This window comes from Peromyscus leucopus, chromosome 7 (assembly GCF_004664715.2).
Source record: "Peromyscus leucopus breed LL Stock chromosome 7, UCI_PerLeu_2.1, whole genome shotgun sequence".
Taxonomy (NCBI): Eukaryota; Metazoa; Chordata; class Mammalia; order Rodentia; family Cricetidae; genus Peromyscus; species Peromyscus leucopus.
Window position 1 is genome coordinate 103,428,682 of NC_051069.1, and position 21,862 is coordinate 103,450,543.

At 38.0% G+C, this 21,862-nt stretch overlaps 1 protein-coding gene across 1 annotated transcript in view; it reads right to left on the bottom strand.

The window, feature by feature from the left end:
• The window catches only part of Stt3b (STT3 oligosaccharyltransferase complex catalytic subunit B), a 79,218-nt gene that overhangs the window by 25,592 nt on the left and 31,764 nt on the right, over window positions 1-21,862 (bottom strand). The window contains exons 2-4 of the mRNA XM_028886522.2: window positions 20,006-20,114; window positions 16,371-16,658; window positions 2,111-2,176 (exon numbers count right to left, since the gene is read on the bottom strand). Coding sequence (XP_028742355.1) covers window positions 2,111-2,176; window positions 16,371-16,658; window positions 20,006-20,114 — 463 coding nt within the window. The remainder of the gene's footprint in view (window positions 1-2,110; window positions 2,177-16,370; window positions 16,659-20,005; window positions 20,115-21,862) is intronic.

Genomic DNA, 21,862 nt, shown 5'->3' on the forward strand with positions numbered 1-21,862 from the left:
AAGCAGCTTTTATTTAATCTATGATGATCTATTTACTGAAAGAAAGTTCACTGAGCTGAAGAACAATGAATTCTGGCATTGGTTAACAATTCAGCTAAAGGGGCACTCACACCCCCTGGTCACACTGTGGGGTTCTTAACAGTGCTGCTGGCTGCAGCCTCAAGATGGATTACAAATGAGTACTTTATTTAAAATATAATATATGTCTTTGACTTATATGTATGCACATTTTGAAAATCAGAATAACTATGGCCACTCAAGTCTAAATCAATATTTTTAAAAGCTAATGTTCATTCTCAATCACTACAATGGATTGACTTTTCATATGCTCAGAACAGATAAGAAGCTCTTTAGGACCAAAGCTCATCAGCATGTTCTAATTTAGTTAGAAGGCTGAAAGATTCATTGGCTATCAAGTCATCTTATGAGGACATGTGTTAGCACACAAAAATAGTTCAAAGTAACTTCTAAGGACCTACCATCAGTTCATAATATATATATAAACACCTGTTTACTGCTTAGTCACACGAATTCCTCCCTCCCCCCATACACACCAAAACCCCAATGGTACCCTGAGCTTAAGCATCAAGCCCTAAGAGGCCCCTGGATATTCCTAACATTGAAAGTGACTTGCTTATGCACAGGGTACAACACGCACCCCAGGCATTAACCAATTTAGAAGGACCACAGAAAACTAACACACCTTGCTGTGGATATCGTTCTATATAAATAAAACACTGATGGCCAGTGACCAGGCAGGAAGTAGGTGGGACAAGGAGAGAGGAGAATTCTGGGAAGCGGAAGGCTGAAGAGAGAGACACTGCAGCCACTGCCAGGAGAAGCAACATGTGAAGACACCGATAAGCCACCAGCCACGTGGCAAGATATAGATTTATAAAAATGGGTTATTTTAAGATAAAAGAACAGTTAGAAAGAAGCCTGCCACGGCCATACAGTTTATAAGTGATATAAGCGTCTGAGTGATTATTTTATAAGTGGATTGTGGGGCTGCGGGGCTTGGGGAACCTGGAGAGAAGCCCTCCAGCAACAACACCTATTTATTATTCTATGTAATTTAGTTTTAACAATCAGTTTAAATTATCATTAATTTTCACATAAAAAAACTACATAGGCTATTAGGCAGAAGTGTAAAAAAAGAAAAGTAATATTGAACCCTAATCTTGAGAGGTCTCTTTAAAAATGATGAGGTAGCTTATGGGTTAACACAGATTGCATGAGCAATGAAAGCTTGGGTAATGGTTGTATGGAGTTCGCGATTCTGTAAGTGCAACCAGAATCAATATGCCACCTCATCTCTGTCCACTCGCAGTCAAACCAAAAGCAATCCGAATGTCTATCTCATGCTTTAAAGCGGTCTTGCTCATTCTTTGCATGATCCTTTACTCTGGGGTTTTATTTCCTTCTTTTCTGGCCTATCCATCACAGAAAATTTTCATCACTTTAAGGAATGCAAAGAGAACATTAAGTCTCCCTCCTTCCTTCTGTCTTCTCAGGTAACCTTCCTTTGGGAGAGTTTTTTACCAAGTGCCCTTATTTCTCTGGCTTTCCCAACTTAGTGATGAACAGATGATGTGTATTTTATAGCTCATGATTATGTGACCATTAAACAGTCAATTCTAATAAAGGAAAACTAGCTTTTAGTTAAATATTTAAAACTATTTGAATGTTAAACAGAAGCTAAATTCATCTAAACATGGTTCCATGCTCTGTATTTGACAGGTAAAGTTTCTTGTGCTTTTTAGTTTGTAATGTAATACTTGTTCATAAAACGGAAAACATAGGAACAATAAAAATATATTTAAATTCAATTCTAGATGTCATTGACAAGTTAAAATCTTTTAGAAATTCAATGCTAAGAACAACTGATTTGTTTCACTTGCTTATAATAAATACCACATCTGAGGACTGAATTATCAGCTCTCAACAAAACGCATGTCTCTCCAGCACCAGGATGTGAGGACCGCAATCCAGGTACACACTGAGCAGAGTCCAACACCAGCCTCAGACAGGAGTGGGAAGGAGAGGGTATGGAGAAAGAAGCTGTTCTTGCTGCCAGAGCCCTTAGAGCAGTACCAGGCACGGATCTTACCATGTAGAAATATGACAAGCAGCAGCACATCGTCCAAAACACAGACCCAGTTTTCACAGACTTTACCTATAAACAACAAAAGTAAATCCCATTGTAAAATGTGTATGAAGCAGCTAATCATCTAAAAGGTACTGAGTGAGGACTGAGGCTTGGCCATCCCAGCTGACTTAAAATAATTTTCAACATTGAACAAGACGCATTTTAATAACTGATTCTCTTTTGGTTAGTTTTCAGTAAAAAGAACAAGTAATGAGGAACAAATTACCCCCTTTTTTATTTTCTGTCATGACATGGTTAACTATCAACAAACTAGAGCCTTAAATAAATGTGTTCAGTGAATCTACATTTTCATATGGTTGATTTGCTAGATCTAATACCTTTATATTTCTTCATCTGAATACATGATCATATATATATATATAAAATCTATATGTATAGGTCATCTATATATATGTATCTATGTCTATCTAGATAGATAGATATAGATAGATAGATTCTAAGCTTCCATTTTGAAAAACTTATTGTTACAATTGGAAAGTTTTAGATACCATAATCAATATTTTAAAATGTATATTGTTGAACTGTCTCCCAGAAGGCCCACTACATAAGTAAAATTCTCAGCAGTTTGAATTAGAAAGACTTCATACAATAAATCAAAGTTCAACGAATCCTGTCTTAAAAGTAGTAATTTCCAAATGAGTTATCACCTAAAAGAACAAACAATATCTTCAAAATAACTGACACAGACCTAAACACATGGTGCCCTAAGATGAACACCTAAGAAAACATGAGGACAAGTCCTATCACAAGGAACTCTCTAGTCAAGAGTTCTATTTTATCTCTTGGTACTGAGAGGCATGTTCAAATGTGAGTTAATTTCTAGGGATTCTTTACTTTTAAAAACAGGTTTTTAATAATACAGTAAACTTCAAATGATGCACTTTGGTACAAAGCATAAAAACGAATACAGCAGAAGGAAGGTGGGGCTCGAGAAAAGAAAAACATTTCTAGTTTATAGCACTCAGTGAGAATAAGGAACAAAGTATACAAAAATTTAAAAAGCAAGACAATGTCCTTTAGCTAACCTGAGACAATCCTTTGGAAGGGTGATCACAAAAAGAGGGAGTTATGGCAAAGTGTCCTTACAAAAACCTGGAGCTAAAAAGACTGAAGTAGCAGATACAAATGTCCTACAGAGGCAGAGCAGCAAGATGGGAAGAGAACTGAGTGCGCAGGGAGGTTTCTCTAAGAAGAGCAACTGAAAGTGCCCAGAGAATGAAGTAGGCAAGAAAGCAGAGGACTGTCCTGTACGGCATGACAGCAGCACAATACAATGGTGCCAGTGGAGCAGACAGACAAACAGTCACCCGGACCTTGGCAGTGAAAAGTACACTTCTACTGGTTAGGTGTCTCAGGAGAGAGCTGGAGGAGTAGGGGGTGTAGGTCCTGCCGAGGATGTAGGTGACTGTGCCACCAGGATCTGGCCTTTCTGTAACTCCGACTCCCATGCACTCTGACAGCCTTCTGCCTCCACCTGATACCCAGCATGCCACAGGCCACCAGTTTTCATCTCTCACCTGCCTCCACTCCAGAGTGATTTACTTCAAACTGGTTCTGGTCTGCCAAGACACTGAACTATCAAGGGTCCTAACCGCCTTCCATGTTGTACTTTCTTGGACACTACCCCCATTACTACACAAGGTACACAGTTTCCTTCTCCATAGTACCCGTGTATCATAGTTCATATTCTTGTTTATACAAGCTTTTTTAAAAAACTTTTTGTGACTATTTCTGTCTCCTCACTGAGCCCATGTTATTATAATCTACGTGAAGAAAATCACAACGTATGTTATAGCCACTAAATACATTCCATAGACTTGCTTCTTTCTTTTGAGATAGGGTTAAGGTCTTACATAGCCCAGGCTGGCCCTCAACGTGCTACATAGCTGAGACTTGGCCTTAAACTCCCAATCCTCCTGATTCTACTGTCCAATTGCTGAGATTACAGGCGGGCCACCATACTCAGTTTAATTCCATGTGCTTAAATTTCCTCAGGCTATAAAGCAAAATGGACTGGCAAAGAATAAGAAGTCAAAGATACTTACCAGTGTTGACAAAACAAAACAAAACAAAAAAACCTTGCTAGGCTATGCTGATACATAATTAAGTCCTCCTCCAACTGAGGGATAAAGATACAAGATAAAGAGTTTTAGTCAAAGTACAGTTTGAGATCATACGGTACAGCCAGGCACTGAGTATCTAATGGTTCTCTGAACGCCAACAACAGGGAAAGGCTTCTGGGGTAAACTACATGAAGCCTTGGAAGTGGCAGGATTTACACAAAACTTTCAGATATAATGCAATAGTCCACAGTGGATCTAAGAGCAGCAACCCAGATGGAGGGTTATGAAACTTAAAAGTACATGCCTGTAAAACACAATCCATAGAAGGTTAAGGCGAAACATGATCTTTATTATATTTAAGATGTAAATGGCTTACTTAGAGAGATGGCTCAGTGGTTACTGCTCTTGTAGAGGACTGGAGTTTGTTTCCCAGCACATATGGAAGCTCACAATCACCTGTAACTTACAGCTCTAGGTGATGTGACAGACTCTTCTGGTCTCCATGGGCACACACCCACAGATACAATTAAAAAAAATTTTTTTAAAGGACTTACAAGGCACAGTAATAACAGAAGTGGCTCAGCATGGGGGTAGGGAAGGTGTATGTCTTAGAAATGATGACAGTATATCCCAGATGGTGTGACAGAGGTGAACAGCATGCATTAAGTTTTATGAAAACAAAACTAGAGTGAGAGAATCTTCCTGAAAGAGTATCAAAGTTTCAGAGGCATGCCTTGAGGGACTATAATAAGAGGGGACATAACATCACCTCCACTATCTCAAGGGAACAAGAGAGGTTCCAGTGGGTGAGGGAAGACACAGGCGGGGCTATGCAGGCCATGCCCAGGCACTGCTTTTATGCCACAGGTAGTAAGGACAGGTAAGAGGAGAGTCAAAAGTCCTTCACTGGGGTTCTAGTTTAGAATAGAAGTGGAACAGAAGTGGTCATGTTCAAGACCAACTCGGTCTATCTTAGGGTGAACTACTGGATCTAGACTGAAGGGGGAAAACCAGTTTCCCGGGGAGGCCCACAGATAGCCCGTATGGGGATTCGGTTTTGTAATTTGGTCTTTGACAAGCTGGTATCAAATGCTAGGTGGAAATAATGTGACAGGCTCACTATGCATAAGCACTGTCTTACCTTTAAACTGCTTCGATAGCAGACAAGTTGAAAGGACTAAGTTTGAAACAAACAAAAACGTAAGATGGGAGAGTAAGTTTCAAGACCAACTAGAGTCACTCTAGTGGAAAACAAAGACAATGATACAAAAGTTAAACTGCAACCAGACTGAGAAGTTTTTAAATAGTCATGAGATTACCAGTTTATTTGCTGAATTCTCAGCTATATGCCATTAAATGTGGTTTTCCATGTGCAAAGCCCTAGAATTAATCCTAGTATCAGAAATAACATTTTCTTCCAAAGCTAACTGAAGTTGAAATTTTTATCATTTAAACTTAGACATGAGACATGTCTGGGTTAAAGGGATATGAAGCTTCAGAGATTATTCACTGAAGGCAAAGAGAAGGAAAAGACCAGAACTAAAACAGTTTAAAACAACCATGTCAGAACTGGGGGTGGGGCGGGTGGGTAAGCTCAACGGTAGAGTGCTTGCCTAGCACACATGAAGCCCCAGGTTAAATTCCCCCGCCCCCCTCCCACACACTTGCATAAAATAACCATTTCAGTGTACACAAACTGAGAATCGAGGTCTTCGTGTCCCCAAAGCTTGCCCTTCTCTCCACTCATCTTGGCCGGTGAAAGTGGAATTCAATCGGAAATCAGCTAGACTCACCGCAGAATCAGAGTGGTAAGCATGAAAACAGTTTTGCCAGCTAAAAGTAAACCCTGAACACATGAGGCCATCTATCACTCTGTTCATCCAAAGTTCTAAGAACAGTTAGGACAAGCAGACTAGTCAGAAACCAATGACATGAACTTGGAATGAAAATGCCATCTGAGATAAGGTCATTCTTCATCTTCACTGAGAAGACACACACCTAAAGCTTGGGAAAATTATCAGAAGATAAGCTGCAACTTTGAAGGTATTCACCACACCACAGACTAACCAATTGTGTGCAAAAGCTTAAACACACTCCACCTTTGGCTGACATACATTTATGTGGACAGGGGTGATCTTTAGGAAGCTAAATTGAATTACAAAGATTAGAAAAAAAACAGTAAATATATCAGTGTAAAACACCAGAGTTGCCAGCTTTTAGTTTAGGTTTAATAATCCAACATAACCAAAGGAGGGGAAAAAAGAAAAGAAAAAAGAAACAAAAGCCAAAGTTATAGCACTAGCTACATACATTGCCCCACTTCCACCAAGTGTACAGAAACAGGAAAGGATGCTCCATGTTTGGGGAGAAAGAGCAGTCAGCAGAAACTAGACCTGAATGGGCCTAGGTGTTCAATGAAGATACATGTTTTTAAAAATGGAAATGTTTCAACAGGGAGCTTCAATAATGCAGTAAAATATGTACATTTCTGTACTAGTGTGAAGAAACTAGAAGCAACTAGAAATTTGAGAGCAGAAAAGCACAATTAAAACTACATGGCCCAGGCTTAAGAGCAAATTTGAGATGGCACAGGTATAAATGAATAAGAAAACTCATCAATTAAAAACATCTTAATAAAAAGACAGAGAAAAATTCCAGAGAGACTAAAGAGATGGGGGAGGGCATTTTGAAATTATAACTTGCCAAATTTTATGGTGAACAATCTAGAGAGTCATGAACCCCAATAAACCACCAAGTATAATAAATAAAAGAAAACCAAACAAATTAGACAAAGAGGAAATTCTGAAGAGGAAAAGAAAGGAAAAAAAATATATATGGCTACAATGCTTATTAGCTGATCTCTCATCAGGAAGAAACAAAGCATCATCCTTAAGAAAGAGACTATCATTAAAACATGAAGGCAGGCTGCTGGGTGTGGGGGTACAGGCCTATAATTCCAGCACTTGGGAGGCAGTGGCAGAAGAATAAGGAGTTCAAGGATAGTCTCAGTCATATAGCAAATTTAACACCAGCCTAGGCTACCTGAGACCCTGTTACAACAGAACAAAAGCCATCAATTTGTGTGTGTGTGTGTGTGTGTGTGTGTGTGTGTGTGTGACATATATTACATGTGTATGGATATACATACACAATTATCTGGATTTTTTGACTGGTGACACATGTGCACACATACATATATGATGATAATGGCATAAGAAAAAAAAACAATGGTGCTTTATTGGATCCACACTGCTAAAATATACTAGAATTATCTTAGTAATAACCTAAGGCAGATTGTACTAAGTTGAAGATGCATGGTGTAAGCTGAAAATGCAATGTATAACTACTACACACAATAAAGGTTTTCTTTAAAAAAATTAGAACAATTAGCCGGGTGGTGGTAGCGCACGCCTTTAATCCCAGCACTCGGGAGGCAGAGCCAGGCGGATCTCTGTGAGTTCGAGGCCAGCCTGGGCTACCAAGTGAGTCCAGGAAAGGCGCAAAGCTACACAGAGAAACCCTGTCTCGAAAAAACCAAAAAAAAAAAAAAAAAAAAAATTAGAACAATTAAATTAAAAATATACTTTAGCAGATAGAAAGCTACTAATTTACAAATACAAATCAAACTACAAAAAAGGCTGGGCTAAGTGTGAATTCACCAAACACTAATTAAAGAGGCAGAGTTGGTCAGGACAGATTTGAGACCCAACTACAAAGTCTTTTAGAGTTGAAATGTTTAAATTTAAAGCTTATCCAGGGTTAAGTCTTTTCTGAATGATAAGAAATCAATATAATTGGGGAAGGTAATTAACCCAAAGGCTGGATAAACCTTAGCCAGGCTAATCAACTAAAGAGGGAGGATACAAAATGGTAAAAGCAGAAATAAGAGACATTACAGACTATACAGAAATGATAAGAGACTTGGGAATAACTTGTGACAACCAATCAGACAACTGAGATGAAATAAAAGTGGTTCAAAATAGATACATATTACCAAATTACTCATGAAGAGAAAGATCAGATCACAACAATGACATTAAAAAGAGCAATTAGCCGGGCGGTGGTAGCGCATGCCTTTAATCCCAGCACTCGGGAGGCAGAGCCAGGCGGATCTCTGTGAGTTCGAGGCCAGTCTGGGCTACCAAGTGAGTCCCAGGAAAGGCGCAAAGCTACACAGAGAAACCCTGTCTCAAAAAACCAAAAAAAAGCAATTAAAAAATCTTCCAGGTCCAACCGTGAATTCAATGTTAAGTAAAAAACAATGGCAATCTCATAGAAACTTTTTCAGAGCATTGACGAGAAAATATTCCCTAACTTATCAGAGAAGCGTTCTGCAAATCTAGTATCAAAATCAGACAAAAACAATCCAAAAAAACCACTGATCAAGATTTCTCACCAACTTAGATATAAAACACCTAACAAATGTACATAATATAAACACAGCAATATGTACAAGATTGTACACTGTTAGCAAATTTTATCTCATGAAACAAAACTGTTTTAACATCTGAAAGTAAACTAACCCAGTGATTCCCCTGTCTGGGTAATTCTGAATCTTGGGGAACATTTGGAAATGTCTGGATGTACTTTTGGTTGTCACAACAAGGAGACCTACAGAGTGTATAGAGGTAAACAGCCTATCTATCATACATATGACACAGCAAAAGATTACCCCAACCAAAATATTAATAGTGCAGAGGTTAAGAAAATATGACTATATATAACAAAGGTTAAAAGATGTGATCAACCTCAAGAGGCAGAACAAAATCTGAAAACTGAGGAAAGCTTCTTTAAACTATAATAAAGAACAGCAAACCTACTATCATACGGGTATTTTTCTGAATGCTTCCATCTACTTAAGTCAGACCAAATGAGGGCATCCATTGTCCTTGCTTCTGATATTCAACACTGTGTTGAGATTCTAGTCAGTACAAACCAGAAAGGAAAACAGGTACACACACTGGAAAGCAAAAGGCAAAGCTAGCCTTTTTACTTGGGGAGGGCAGATAACATGACCTTGATATGTTTAAAATCTTAGGAAATCTAAAAGCAAACAGAAGTAAAGTTAGCACATAAGTTTATCACAGGACACATGGTCAATACATAAAAATTTCCATTACATAGAACTTATTTACTATGACATGATACTAAAGAAGCTAGTGAGTCAACAAGGTAAGTGTGGTCTGTAGGATCACTGGAATAGAAAAGACTCAGCAATAAACCCATCATTATGCTTTCTTTGGATCAGGACAAGGTCAGGATGTCCTCTCCCACCACTTCTATTGGACACAGTACTATAAGTCCTAGTAAATCTAACAAGACAAGGAGGAAAGAAAAGGGGCACAGACTATTAGGAAGAAATAAAGCTGACCTTTTAAAAGATGACATGACTGTCTAACAGAGAAAATTTCAAGGAATCAAAACAGCCACTGAAACTACTAAGTGAACCAGACATGCAGCAGGATACAAGAGTAATTGACACCTAATATTTAAATACACAATAACCCTTCAATACAGTACATGTTAGTTCATAAAAATAAATTTTAAAAGAGTATGTATAGAATGTATAAAGAGAAAATCAGCAAACTTTGATGAAAGAAACCAAAAGATTTTAATATAGAAATATTCCATGTTTATGTTAGGAACTCAATCAAATGTTTTTGGTTAAAAAAACAAATTAATTCAAAGTCTGTATAGAAAGGCAAATACTCCAAAGAGCTAACATGATATTAATAAAGAGAAATAAAATCACAGGGATGATATTACCTGAACTCTAAGACAGTCAAAGGACCACTGACATAAACAAAAGCTAGGGGTCTAGAGAGGCTCAGCAGTTAAGAGCACATACTGCTCTTGCAGAGGCCCTGCTCGGCTTCAGTTCCCAGGACTCCTGGAGACGCACAACTAACTGCCAGTAACTCCAACTCCTGAGGACCCAATGTCTTCTTCCAGCCTCCTTACACATCTGCATTCATGTGGTGTACACACACACACACACACACACACACACACACACACACACACACACAGAAGGTAAAATTTACTTACAGCCCAGACACACAGAAAAGATACATCCCATGCAATCCTGAGCTGGTCTCTTCCATAATGTTCAGAGTCAATGAGAACCCAAGTGAGTCCAGACAACTCAGGTCTAATCAGAGCTTTTCTCCAAAAATCTTAAAAATAACTTTACTCCCAGAAATTACAAGGTCCTTTGTTACCAGAACAAGTCAACATTCATAATTTTCTTAAATAAAAATTGTAGGAGTGGTATGCTTGTATGTGTATCTACATATATGTATATTCACCCCTAGATCTAAGCCCAGTATGTATGTGTGTGTGCACACACATGTGCCTATTATGAAGCCCTTGGTTCCAGCTTCAGCACCACATAAAACCAGGTGTGGTGGCACATGTCTATAAAATCAGCACTAGGAAGGTGGAGGCAGTAAGAGCGAAGTTCAAGGTCATCCTAGACTACACAAAGTAAGAAACATCAGAGATGAATATTTTAAAGGTAAATCCAATGTGATTGCCTAAATAACATTTAAGTACTTAGTATCCACAAGTTCATATACTGTGACCAGTAAATATCTTACTAAGCAGGCAATAAAGAACACTCTATTATCACAGACAGGTCTATTAGAAACCATGGCTTTATATCTATAAGCATGGGCTATCTTGTTTAAGCTCACAGTACTAACAGACTTGTGGAAAGAGAATCTTGTATCACCTTAACAACAAGGAGAGAAAACTCCCTCAGCAATCTACAAAGTACCAAGCTTTCTTAAGTTACCAGGCAGCTAAAGTAATGAAGCAATGAATATGCAAGTATTAGGATAGCTAAAGACCCCAGACACACAAGCAGCCTCACACTGGTTGCCATGGCAAATATTTGGAGGGGCTCAGCCTTAGCAACATTGTTAGTCACACGGAAAATCAGAAAATACTGGACTTGAAGCAGGGTGAAGCTCAGTGGCAGAGTGCATGCCTGGCACATACAAGACTCGGCCCCCAGCATAATAAAAAGGAGGAAGGAAAGAGAACTTTTAAATGAAAAATTAATGATGGAATGGGATGTAATCAGTGATAGGATGCTTGTGAGCATGTGCAAGGACCCGATCTCCAGAACTGAAGAAAGAGACAAATCAACAAATCAAAATAGAGTACAGAAATTGATGAAATCCTTGTGTATTTGTTCAAAATGCAGAAAAAAAAAACTGGACACAAGTATTTACAGTACCATCATTTATAATAGCCAAAATTTAAAATAACTAAAGACTGACTAATGTGCTATGATACAATGAAATATTATTCAACTCAAAAAATACATGAAGCACCTATAATACAACATGGATTAACACTGAAAAGTCTGTTAAGGGAGGGAAAAAAAACCTAGATTTAAAGAAAAAAAGGTCAATATATATTATATTCTTTTTTTTTTTCTATTTCTCTGTGTTGCTGTGGGATGTGTGCTCAGGAAATTAAGGAGTTACATGAAAACCCAACACCTGTGGCTAGTATGGGCCAAAAGGGCCAATTCTTCCCAAGACAATGCCTAGCCCCACATTGCACAATAAATGCTTCAAAAGTTGAACAAGCTGGGCCACACCCACCATAGTCACCTGACCTCTTTCTAACAGATGACCCCGTTTCCAGCCTCTCCACAACTTTTTGCAGGGAAAGAGCACTTCCAAAAATCAGCAATAGGCCAAAATGCTTCTCAAGAGTTTGTTGAATCTCAAAGCATAGATTTTTATACCACAGGAACTTATATAAACTTATTTTTTTACTGGCAAAATGAACTGACTGTAATTTCCTATTAATAAAGAGGTGTTTAAGCCTAGTTGTAATGATTTAAAACTCAAGGTCCAAAACCACAATTCCTTTTGGCACCAACCAACAGAAAGCCCTGCACAGCACAAGAAATAACCAAACAGAAGAGAAGGCCTACAGAATGGAGAAAAACCTCCGGCAGCAACTCATCTAGCAGGGGACTGCTAATCAAGATATACAGAGTTCAAAAAAGCAAACACCAAAAGGAAAAATAATCCAGTCAACAAATGAACAAAAAGTCAGTTCTCAAAACAAGTATAAATGGCCAATAAAAACATGAAAAAATGTTCAGTATTTTTAGCCAAAGTGCAAATTAAAATTGCAATACAATTTCATCTCATCCAGCAAGAATGGCTAGAGTCTTTCTTACATACACACACCACTGGTAGAAATGCACTACAGCTTTGCAACGAGGGTCCAGGAAAAATCTAGTGGCTTCTGGACACCCTTAGTTTCACTGTGGAGCTACTGTAATGGAATCTGTGGTGCTGGAATAAAGACATGTGGACAGAAACACAAAGAGACAGGCGAGCTCAGAAGTAAAGCCATACACCACAGTGAAGTTACTTTTGACAAGAATGCTACGACCATTCAATTACAAGTTAAGAGGGTTGTTTGTCAGGGGACCCTAAATACCAAAAATGATCATGAATAAGAACCAAGCTAAAGAACTCCCACTTCCCAATTTCAAAATGTACTACAAAGTTCTGGTAGATCAAACAGTAGGGTGCTGCTGGCAGAAAGACAGACACATAGCTCTAGGTAACCCTGGCATGTGTGACCAAATGACTCTGACAAGATACCAAGATCAACCAAAATGAAATCAACATGTGAATTAATTAATTTGGACATCTGTTTAAGCATCATTTAAAACGTTAAAAAAATGGAACAACCTGTGGTTGATATATTGTGCAACCCAAAAACTTATCTGGGGGTCAGAGAACAGAACAGCCACTATGTTAAACATAGGTTTGGGCAGTTGGTAGCACATGCCTTTAATCCTAGCATTCAGGAGGCAGAGATCCGTCTGGATCTCTGTGAGTTCAAAGCCACACTGGAAACAGCCAGGCATGGTCACACATGCCTTTAATCCCAGGAAGTGATGGCAGGAAGTAAAAAGGTATAAAATGTGCAAGGACCAGGAACTAGGCCTTTTTTAGCTTTTAGCAGCAGTTCAGCTGAGATCCATTTGGATGAGGACACAGAGGCTTCCAGTTTGAGGAAACAGGATCAGCTGAGGAATTGGCGAGGTGAGATCGGCTGTGGCTTGTTCTGCTTCTCTGATCTTTCAGCATTCACCCTAGTACCTGGCTCTGGGTTTGTTTTTACTAATAAGATCTTTTAAGATTCATGCTACAGCAACCTCAATATAAAGCTTAGAACAACTATAAAATTCTTAAAAGATGACACAGGGCAAGAGTTCACAGCAATGTGTTTCACAATGATTTCCTGGAAATAGGAAAAGAAGCTGTTGACAAGTTGAGGTTCATGAACATTCATTTTTATGTATCAAAAGACACCCACAGCTTAGTAGCAAGGGATTAGTAGCAAGCATACAGAGAGAACTCATAAAACTCAACAAAAAGCAAAAAGCCACATTCAAAAAGCAGCAAAAGACTTCAACAGGCATTCTACAAAAATATCCAATTGGCTATCAGACACACAAAGAAGTACTTCCCATTCATCACTGAGAAAATGCAAACCAGAACCAGCTATACTACCTTACACCCATTAGTATCATTACTATCAACCAACCAGAAAAATCAAGCCAGGTATGGTGGTACATGCATGGAACTGCAGCTATCTTGGAGGCTGCAGCAGAACTATTGGGGATTTGAGGCTAGTCTTGATATATAGTGAGAAACAGCCATGAAATAACAAGGGTTGGTGAACATATAGAACCACTGGAAAATCTGTGCACCATTGGTCGAAATTTGAAAGGCTAGTTATGGAAAATGGTGTAGAGGTTCCATAAAAACACTAAAAATATAAATGTTATAGAAGCTGTATACTATAGGGTTTTACCTATTCAATTAGCCAAAGTCAATGAGACAAGTAGAATGGCTGCATTTTACAAATGTGGGTGGACGATATGGATGGTTACAAAACATTGCAAGTATATATAACATTAATAAACTATGGAACTAGGTAAATGTTATAGTCTGCGTATTTTACCATAATAAAAAAGCTGGAGGGAAAAAATATAGTATATGTTTAACAACTATGCTAAACACAAAAAGGAAGACACTAATGGCCTATGTATTAAGATTGCATTTATGTGAAATGTCCAGACTAGGTAAGTCCATAAAAGATAAAACCAGTGAGACAGTGAGATGTCTCAGAGTATAAAAATGCTTGCCTTGCAAGCTGGATGGCCTCATGAGTTTGATCTTTGGAATGCACATAAAGGTGGAAGTGAGAACCAACTTCATAAAACTGTCCTCTGACTTCCATTTGTGCCACAGCATACATGAACCTCCCGGACTGCATCATACACAAGCGGCAATAAATAAAACTTTAAAATGCAGATGCTTGGTTACCCCAGAATACAGAGGAGGAGAAAGTGAGAGGTGCAGGGCTGAGGTACAATCGCAATTTTTAGACTGAAGACATTTTCTATAAATAATAGTGTTGACAGTTGTACAGCAATTAATAAGTTAAAAAGGATTAACTGTATTCTTCAAAATAAAACAAATGAATTTTATCACAATTTTAGAAACACTTTTAAATGCTAAAAGGTAGTTGCGATTTCAGTTAGATCACTACTCCAATAGTTCAGACTCACGTGTTAAAAAGGAGAAAAGACTGTATATAAGCCGGACATGGCACACAACCATGGGAGGCAGAGGCACAGGCAGGAGTCTGAGGACAATCTCAGACACATACCAAGGCCTTGTTACAACAACAACAACAACAACAAAAAAAAACCTACAGCAACAAAAGAGGCTAGAAAACTATTTAGAGAAGCAATGTTAGTTTTTTTAATGTCCAACTGTAAATGAATTATTTAAATTATAAATTATTTAAATAAAATGAATTCCTAAGTGAGCTTTGTTCCTTCATATTTATCTGTTGTACAAATTTCCTACAATAGGGTGTTTTTATTTTATTGCAAATATGAGATATAACAACAGAATGTAGATGACTAAGAGTTACCAACCTATCTATTCAGACTTTCAAATTCAAATCATTGCCATTATTTACTTCACATAATTCTATTTTTTTTTTAAAAAAAAAAGATTTTAACCAACATAGGTTGGATCTTCTTTAATGTTGTTTCCTCTATGTCAACCATACAACCTCAGAAAAAAAATGATGCAGGGATTCCTCATTGCTGTACTTTTGCTACAAACAGCATAAAGAGTATCTAATTTGCATTCTTTAAATTTTACATTCATGATTTATCATATCATGACTATTCTACTATAATTCATTTTCCCACAGGCATTATATTAATAAGATCTATCCACACTCACATACATTGTTTTTAGTATTAAAACTAACATAATTAAAAGGCTTTCAAAAGAGACTGCAAAATCTTAAGTTTGGGGCAGTGTTTCTGTTTTCTCCTTCCAACTGCATGCAGTAAACAAAGGTTCTTAAGGACATTTCTGATGATGACAGCACAACTGTCAGTGTTCCACTGCCATCGTCATACTCACTCACATGGGTGCTCTTCCCTCTTTTAAACTCAAGATCAAGAGACCACCTCTACAGATCACACTGCAGTGTTCTTCCTAGAATTCCAGGTCAAAGCAAAAAAATACCTAAAAGCCAGGGAGCCTTTTTGTTTTGTTTTCTGTTTTCCCAAGACAGGGCTTCTTTTGCCTTGAACTCACAGAAATCCGCCTGACTCTTCCTCCCAAGTGCTGGGATTAAAGGTGTGCCCGGCCTGCCAGGTAACTTTTTTAAGGGAATTTAAAATTACTATTAAAGGAAGTGATGCTGTCATTCATCTACCAACCTAAAAATATAGTTAAATGTATATATAAAAAGTATCACATATAAAAGATGTGTACAGCTGACAGGCTGCTTCTGCTAGCTCTTTTTTTTTGAAGCTATGGCTTATTAAGTAGGTACAATAGGATTATTGTAAAAATTAAAATTTATAGACATATTAATCCAGTTATATCTACAGGAAAAATTCCTGGTATACTTTTAAATGTTCCTATTGTTAAATTTACTATGAATAGTAACAGATCTGTGTGCAACTCTATTGGTAAAAGACACATGTCCAACCTAAAGACTTTGGGCAGAAGGTTACCAGCATCAACGATAGCTAAACATTAAGTGGTACTTACCCATAAGTAGTAAGTGAACTGAAGCGCAAAAATTGCAATGCCTTCATTATCAAAGGATCCTGCCACTGACCGAGATATGTACCCTGGTACAATAGCAATAAAACAAGCAGCTAAAAGTCCCGCTCCTTGGTTCCAAAGTTCTCTAGTTAGCAGGAATGTAGATATAGATGTAAGGCCGCTAAAAGTTGGTGCAAGGAATACACACACATCTCTTATGTGAACTGTTATGTTCAATGTATTTAAAATCCAATGAATAAGGCCAGCTGTTATCATCAACCCTGGGTAAACCTAGAGGAAGGAAAGAAAGAAATTTAGTTACATATAAAACAAAGTACTCAAAAAGAACCATACACATTTTTTTATTAGTACACACTATTTGTAGTTAAGATGGAAAGAAGAGCTTCCTTTCATGTGATATAAAATAAGATCTTTTTGGAATAGATACAAAGAAATTCATATACAGAATATACACTGAAATAAAAGAGCAGAGAATATAAAACAAGAGTAATTAAAATAAAAAATATGTAATGATGTTTATTTCATTAATTATCTTCCTCACTTCTGAGCACTGTCTTAGTCATGTATTTTTCAGGCCTGGGATTTTAACACACTCTAGTCGTGTTCTTATTATGTATACATAAAAAGGAGAAATGATAATTATAAGTCAGTCTCCCCTACTTTTAAATCCAAGATTCAGAAAGTAAACACTTCTACCAAGAAGAACCAGTCATTTGGGAAAAAAAGAATGCCAAAAGGTTTAAAGTTCTATGTTCAAAGTCTTAGTGATGGGAAAGAAGATTAATAAACTTACACCCACCTTTATACCAAAGAAGGGCAGCACAAGAAGATTCAGTATTGGGGATATTCATTTCATATTATTCCTCAGTGACTAATATGTGTGCTTTTATCTGCATTCACAACCAAATCCTCAAAGGCTCTCCTTCTCCCGAGATCGAAACCACAAAGGTTATGTCACTCATTCATTCCCTGACTGTCCTATTTAAATCTCCATGTCCCTAGTCTTTAGCTCACCCCCTTGCTTTTTCTCCCTAGCATTTACTATCATTGAACACACTATTTATAAATCTTATTTTCAACTGCTCAACCTCACAAGAATATAAGCTCCAGAAGAAGAGTTTATTTGTCAGTATCAAGAACAATATAGGCAGAGTGGATATTCAATGTCTAGTGAATGCAGAGTAAACAGGATCGAGGGGAGAAAAACAGTACAGTAAGTTCTTACAATTCTCAAAAAATCCTCTTCCATTTCATATTTAATACTAGGTCTTACTGTATGATTTTGTCAAGCAGTAAACAAAGAAAATAGACATGAATTTGAAAATACTTCTCAATGTAAATCAACATATACATATAATATGGCAGATGGACCTAACATTAAGAAAACAGTCAAAATACAGAGTAGTATTGAATGAAACCAAAGACTCTCAACAACAAAGATATATTTAGACTTGGAGCTGGAGAGATGGCTCAATGGTTAAGAGTACTTGCTGCTCTTGCAAAGAGGACCCAGGTTCAGTTCCCAGCACCTACATGGCAGCTCACAACTGTTCATAACTTCAGCTCCTGGGGTTTCTGACCCATCTTGTGGCCTCTGCAGGCCCCAGGCACGCATGTGGTGCACATACACAGATGCATGTATACATAAATTTAAGATAGACTACGTGTGTGTGTGTGTGTGTGTGTGTGTGTGTGTGTATTCAAACTTAAGGAAAAAAAGGATACTCCCCAGATGTAAAAAAAAAAAACAAGGGAGTTCAAATTTAAGTAGGTATTCATATCACTACAGTCCACAAGAGAAAGCAAAAAAGCCCAAGAAACCAGGTGTAATGTGGCCTTAGGGTCAAAGGTCGAGCAGCTTTAACTTGACATGGGGCCAGAGAGAAAGCCTAATTCCTAGCAAAGTCAGATTCTGTTTATGAAACTAAACTGGATAAATTCTTCTCATTCATCAGGGAAAGGAACTCTGCCTTCCTTACCAAGTAGGAACAAAGTCCTAGAGATAAGATTGTTCCCAAACTACAGTAATATCAGGATGTAAGAAGCCTCAAAATGGGGCTGTGCAAACGACTCAGATAGTAACACTTGAAAAGCATGAGAACCTGCCTCCATCCCCAAGTCCCACGTTAAAAGCCTGCAGTGTTGGCACATTCTTGCAGACTCAATGCTGAGAGATGGGGAATGGTATGGCGGGCAGAAGCAGGTAGATTCCTAGAGTTTGCGGTCAGTCAACCTAGCCCAATGACGGCGGAGCTCCAGGCCAGTGAAAGACTGCTTCAACAAGTAAGAACAACAGACCCAAGGAACATCTGTGGCTGACTTCTGACCTCTACATGTACATGTGCCACCCCTATCCCTTTCTAAACACAGAAGGAATATGGCCTAAATTATAATGTATTTTAGGTTATAATCAAGTCTCAAAAAACTTAAAGGGTTGGAAGTTACGTAGTATTTGCTAACTACAATCCATTTCAAAAAATTTTAAAGAGTACTACAGAATCTTCTTTTAAAAGTTATAAATGAACTTCTATGAAGGCATAGTGGTCCTTACCTATAATTCCATCACTTAGGAGGCTGAAGCAGAAGGATTACAGTTTAATGCAAGGGCTACAAAGTGAACATAAAAGAAAATAAAATCCCACAAGTAGAAGGAACTTCTAATAGAAATTAAAATGGAAGGATGATGAAAACACTCCACCAAAACTCAGTAAATGCTGCTAACAGCAGCGTGTGTTCACAGGCAACTGTGAATGTGACAGCTGTAAACACAGCCAATAGGCAAAAAAGGCTGAAATTACTGGAGAAAGCACAGGGCGTTGGGAAAGGAGTATAAAAATAAATTCAAGGATATAGAAGAAGGAAATGACTTTGAATTAATGATACAAGAGAGCCAAAGTTTATTTGGGGTGATACTCAGTGATACTGATAAGCTTCTAGCAAAGGCAATCAAGAAGAAATGACCATACAAACTTCCTCAAGTGCCACCATATCTTCCCCTTCTTCAGTTCTCCTTGCACACTGAATCCTAAGAACCTTATGCCAGCATTCTGGATCCAGAGAACTCTACACCAATTACAATCAAGGTTCAATTATTTAGATTAATTCAGAAGCTTGAGGCCTGAAAAGTTAAATTATTTTGATAATTCTAAATTTTATTTCCTTCCCCAAAAAAAGCTTTATTTTAAACTCAGTTGCTCGAGAAGAAAGCAAAAAATACAGCCTGGATTGAGGTGCTTTGTGAAAAATTGTTTTGTTTTTCAGTTTTTTGAGACAGGGTTTCTCTGTGCAACTCTGGCTGTCCTGGAACTCGCTCTGTAGACCAAGCTGGCCTGGAACTCACAGAGATCCACCTGTCTTTGAGTGCTGGGATTAGGTGTGGGTCACCACTGCCTGGCCAGACAGCAGATTCTTAATTTAATCTCACACTTGCCAGAGGCCAGTGTGAGATATTCCACAAATATACTGCCAAGAATAGAGCTAAGAAATACCAGCTAACTAGCTACAGAGGCTGCTGTATTTGTGGACTCTATGCAGCTTTCAAAGACCTTCATCCCAGCAGCACTCAATGGTTTGCTCAACAGTTTACAGTTAACATAAAGAACAGCTAAGATACTTACAGTGCCACCTACTATTCTTCCTAGTGGATACCATGCTCTTTCATCAAACCAATTTAAAAATTCATAGAACCCATGAGATGCAAGGTGATGTGTTGATCTATAGTTAAACCTGGAGAAAAGAAAAAAAGAACTGTTATAAAACTGGTTAACACAATACCTTTCTTTATATTTGATATATAGCTACATAAAAATTGCAATATTTCTTAAACTCAAATAACAAAAAAAAAAATCTGAAAATTTCAAGCCAATGCTTATACCTCTAATATAACTAATTATACCACCAGCACTCTCTTAAATCCTTATAGGAACTAGTAATGCTCAAATTAACATGTGACCATTGGTGGGGTCCAAGGCAGAGGGCTCAAATTTAACCAGGAAAACAAAAGGGATGTACAGAATTCATCATCATAAAAGTAGTCCATGACTCAAAAAGACTAAGAACCATTAACAAGATGGCACCAAACTGAAGAAGCATATGCCATGTCACCACTTACATAGAAACAGTAAAATGGCGTCTTAAAAACTAAGAGAGCAGACCATGTTAGCACAATGAAAACATGCGTCTGGCAGTAGAGCTCAGTTTAGAGTGCTAGATGAGTACTTACAAAGCCCTAGGTCAGCCCTCAGTATCACATACACACCAGGAAACATAGTGTGGTTTTAAAACAAATTATAATTAATCTCTGAAAAAGACAAATGAGAAGAAACAAAACTAAGGAAACCAAAGTCCAAAATGTAAGCAGAAGAAAAATGCAAAGCGCAGAGGGCAGTTTCAGGGCTACTCCACATTTAGCACCAAGCAGCTGTGGAGTGCAGGAAAGACCAGCATCAGTGGTCAGGGCAAGACTGGAGGCGACAGCAGTACATCCATCAGTCAAGATTCCTTCCCTTACCACTGCCAAGAGGCAAGCAGGCAGCAGAGGCATGTGTCTGCTAGGGTAACATGTGGACACAAAGTGAAATAGTGCTGGACTCACAGAAGTGCACTGGAAAGTCAATTGGTGTATACCTCCAAATCAAACATTTAGAGAGCAAGCACCTTGAGAGTAAGAAAGTAAACAACAAAAGCAAACAAGAGCTCTATAGGAGGCTGTGGATTCTCATCTCCGAGGAGCCTGACTGGTTACAGGTTTCAGCTCCATGTGCCTGGCTCACACTGACATGCTGTGTGCCTTTGAGGAGGAAGCTGCTCATGCGCTCTCCGTGCTATAGCGTCTTCGCAGCTCCTACGTCGGGAGGTGGCTGTGAAGAGCAAACTATACAGTACCTGTGATTACTACTACCATGATTAACACACATAGTAAAAGACCCATTTCCAAGTTTTAATAAAACTATGATTATCCAGCTAAATCATAGATAGGTTATTTTAACTGGCGACAGTGAAGGGCAAATTACAAGGTAAAACAGTATGAAAAATAGAGAAATCAAGAGACACCCAAAAGTTCTTACACTCATCATAAAGATCACTAAACACTACAATAATTGGAGAGCAGAATAGGCTCCAAACATAAAACTCAAAATGCTACTGATAAAGTGTAATTCACTCATTCAGAGAAGCAAAATGATACTCTATAAAGAAACAACAAAATCGGATATGCTTTTCAGTTTGACTACTTGATGCTGTATCATAATGAAGTAATATTTAAAATTTTTCTGAGAAGGGGATTTTAAGATAAAACAAAAAAAGTTAAAATGCTCCTTGGTGCAACACAGGAATCCCCACACCACAGAATTATCTTCAAAAACAAGCCCCAGATGCCTAAATTACTGGTATACACAGAAACCACACGGTGCTGCAGAGCTCCAGATGCACTTATAAGCAACAATTAGTCAAGAGCACCACCCTAGAAAAGTAGA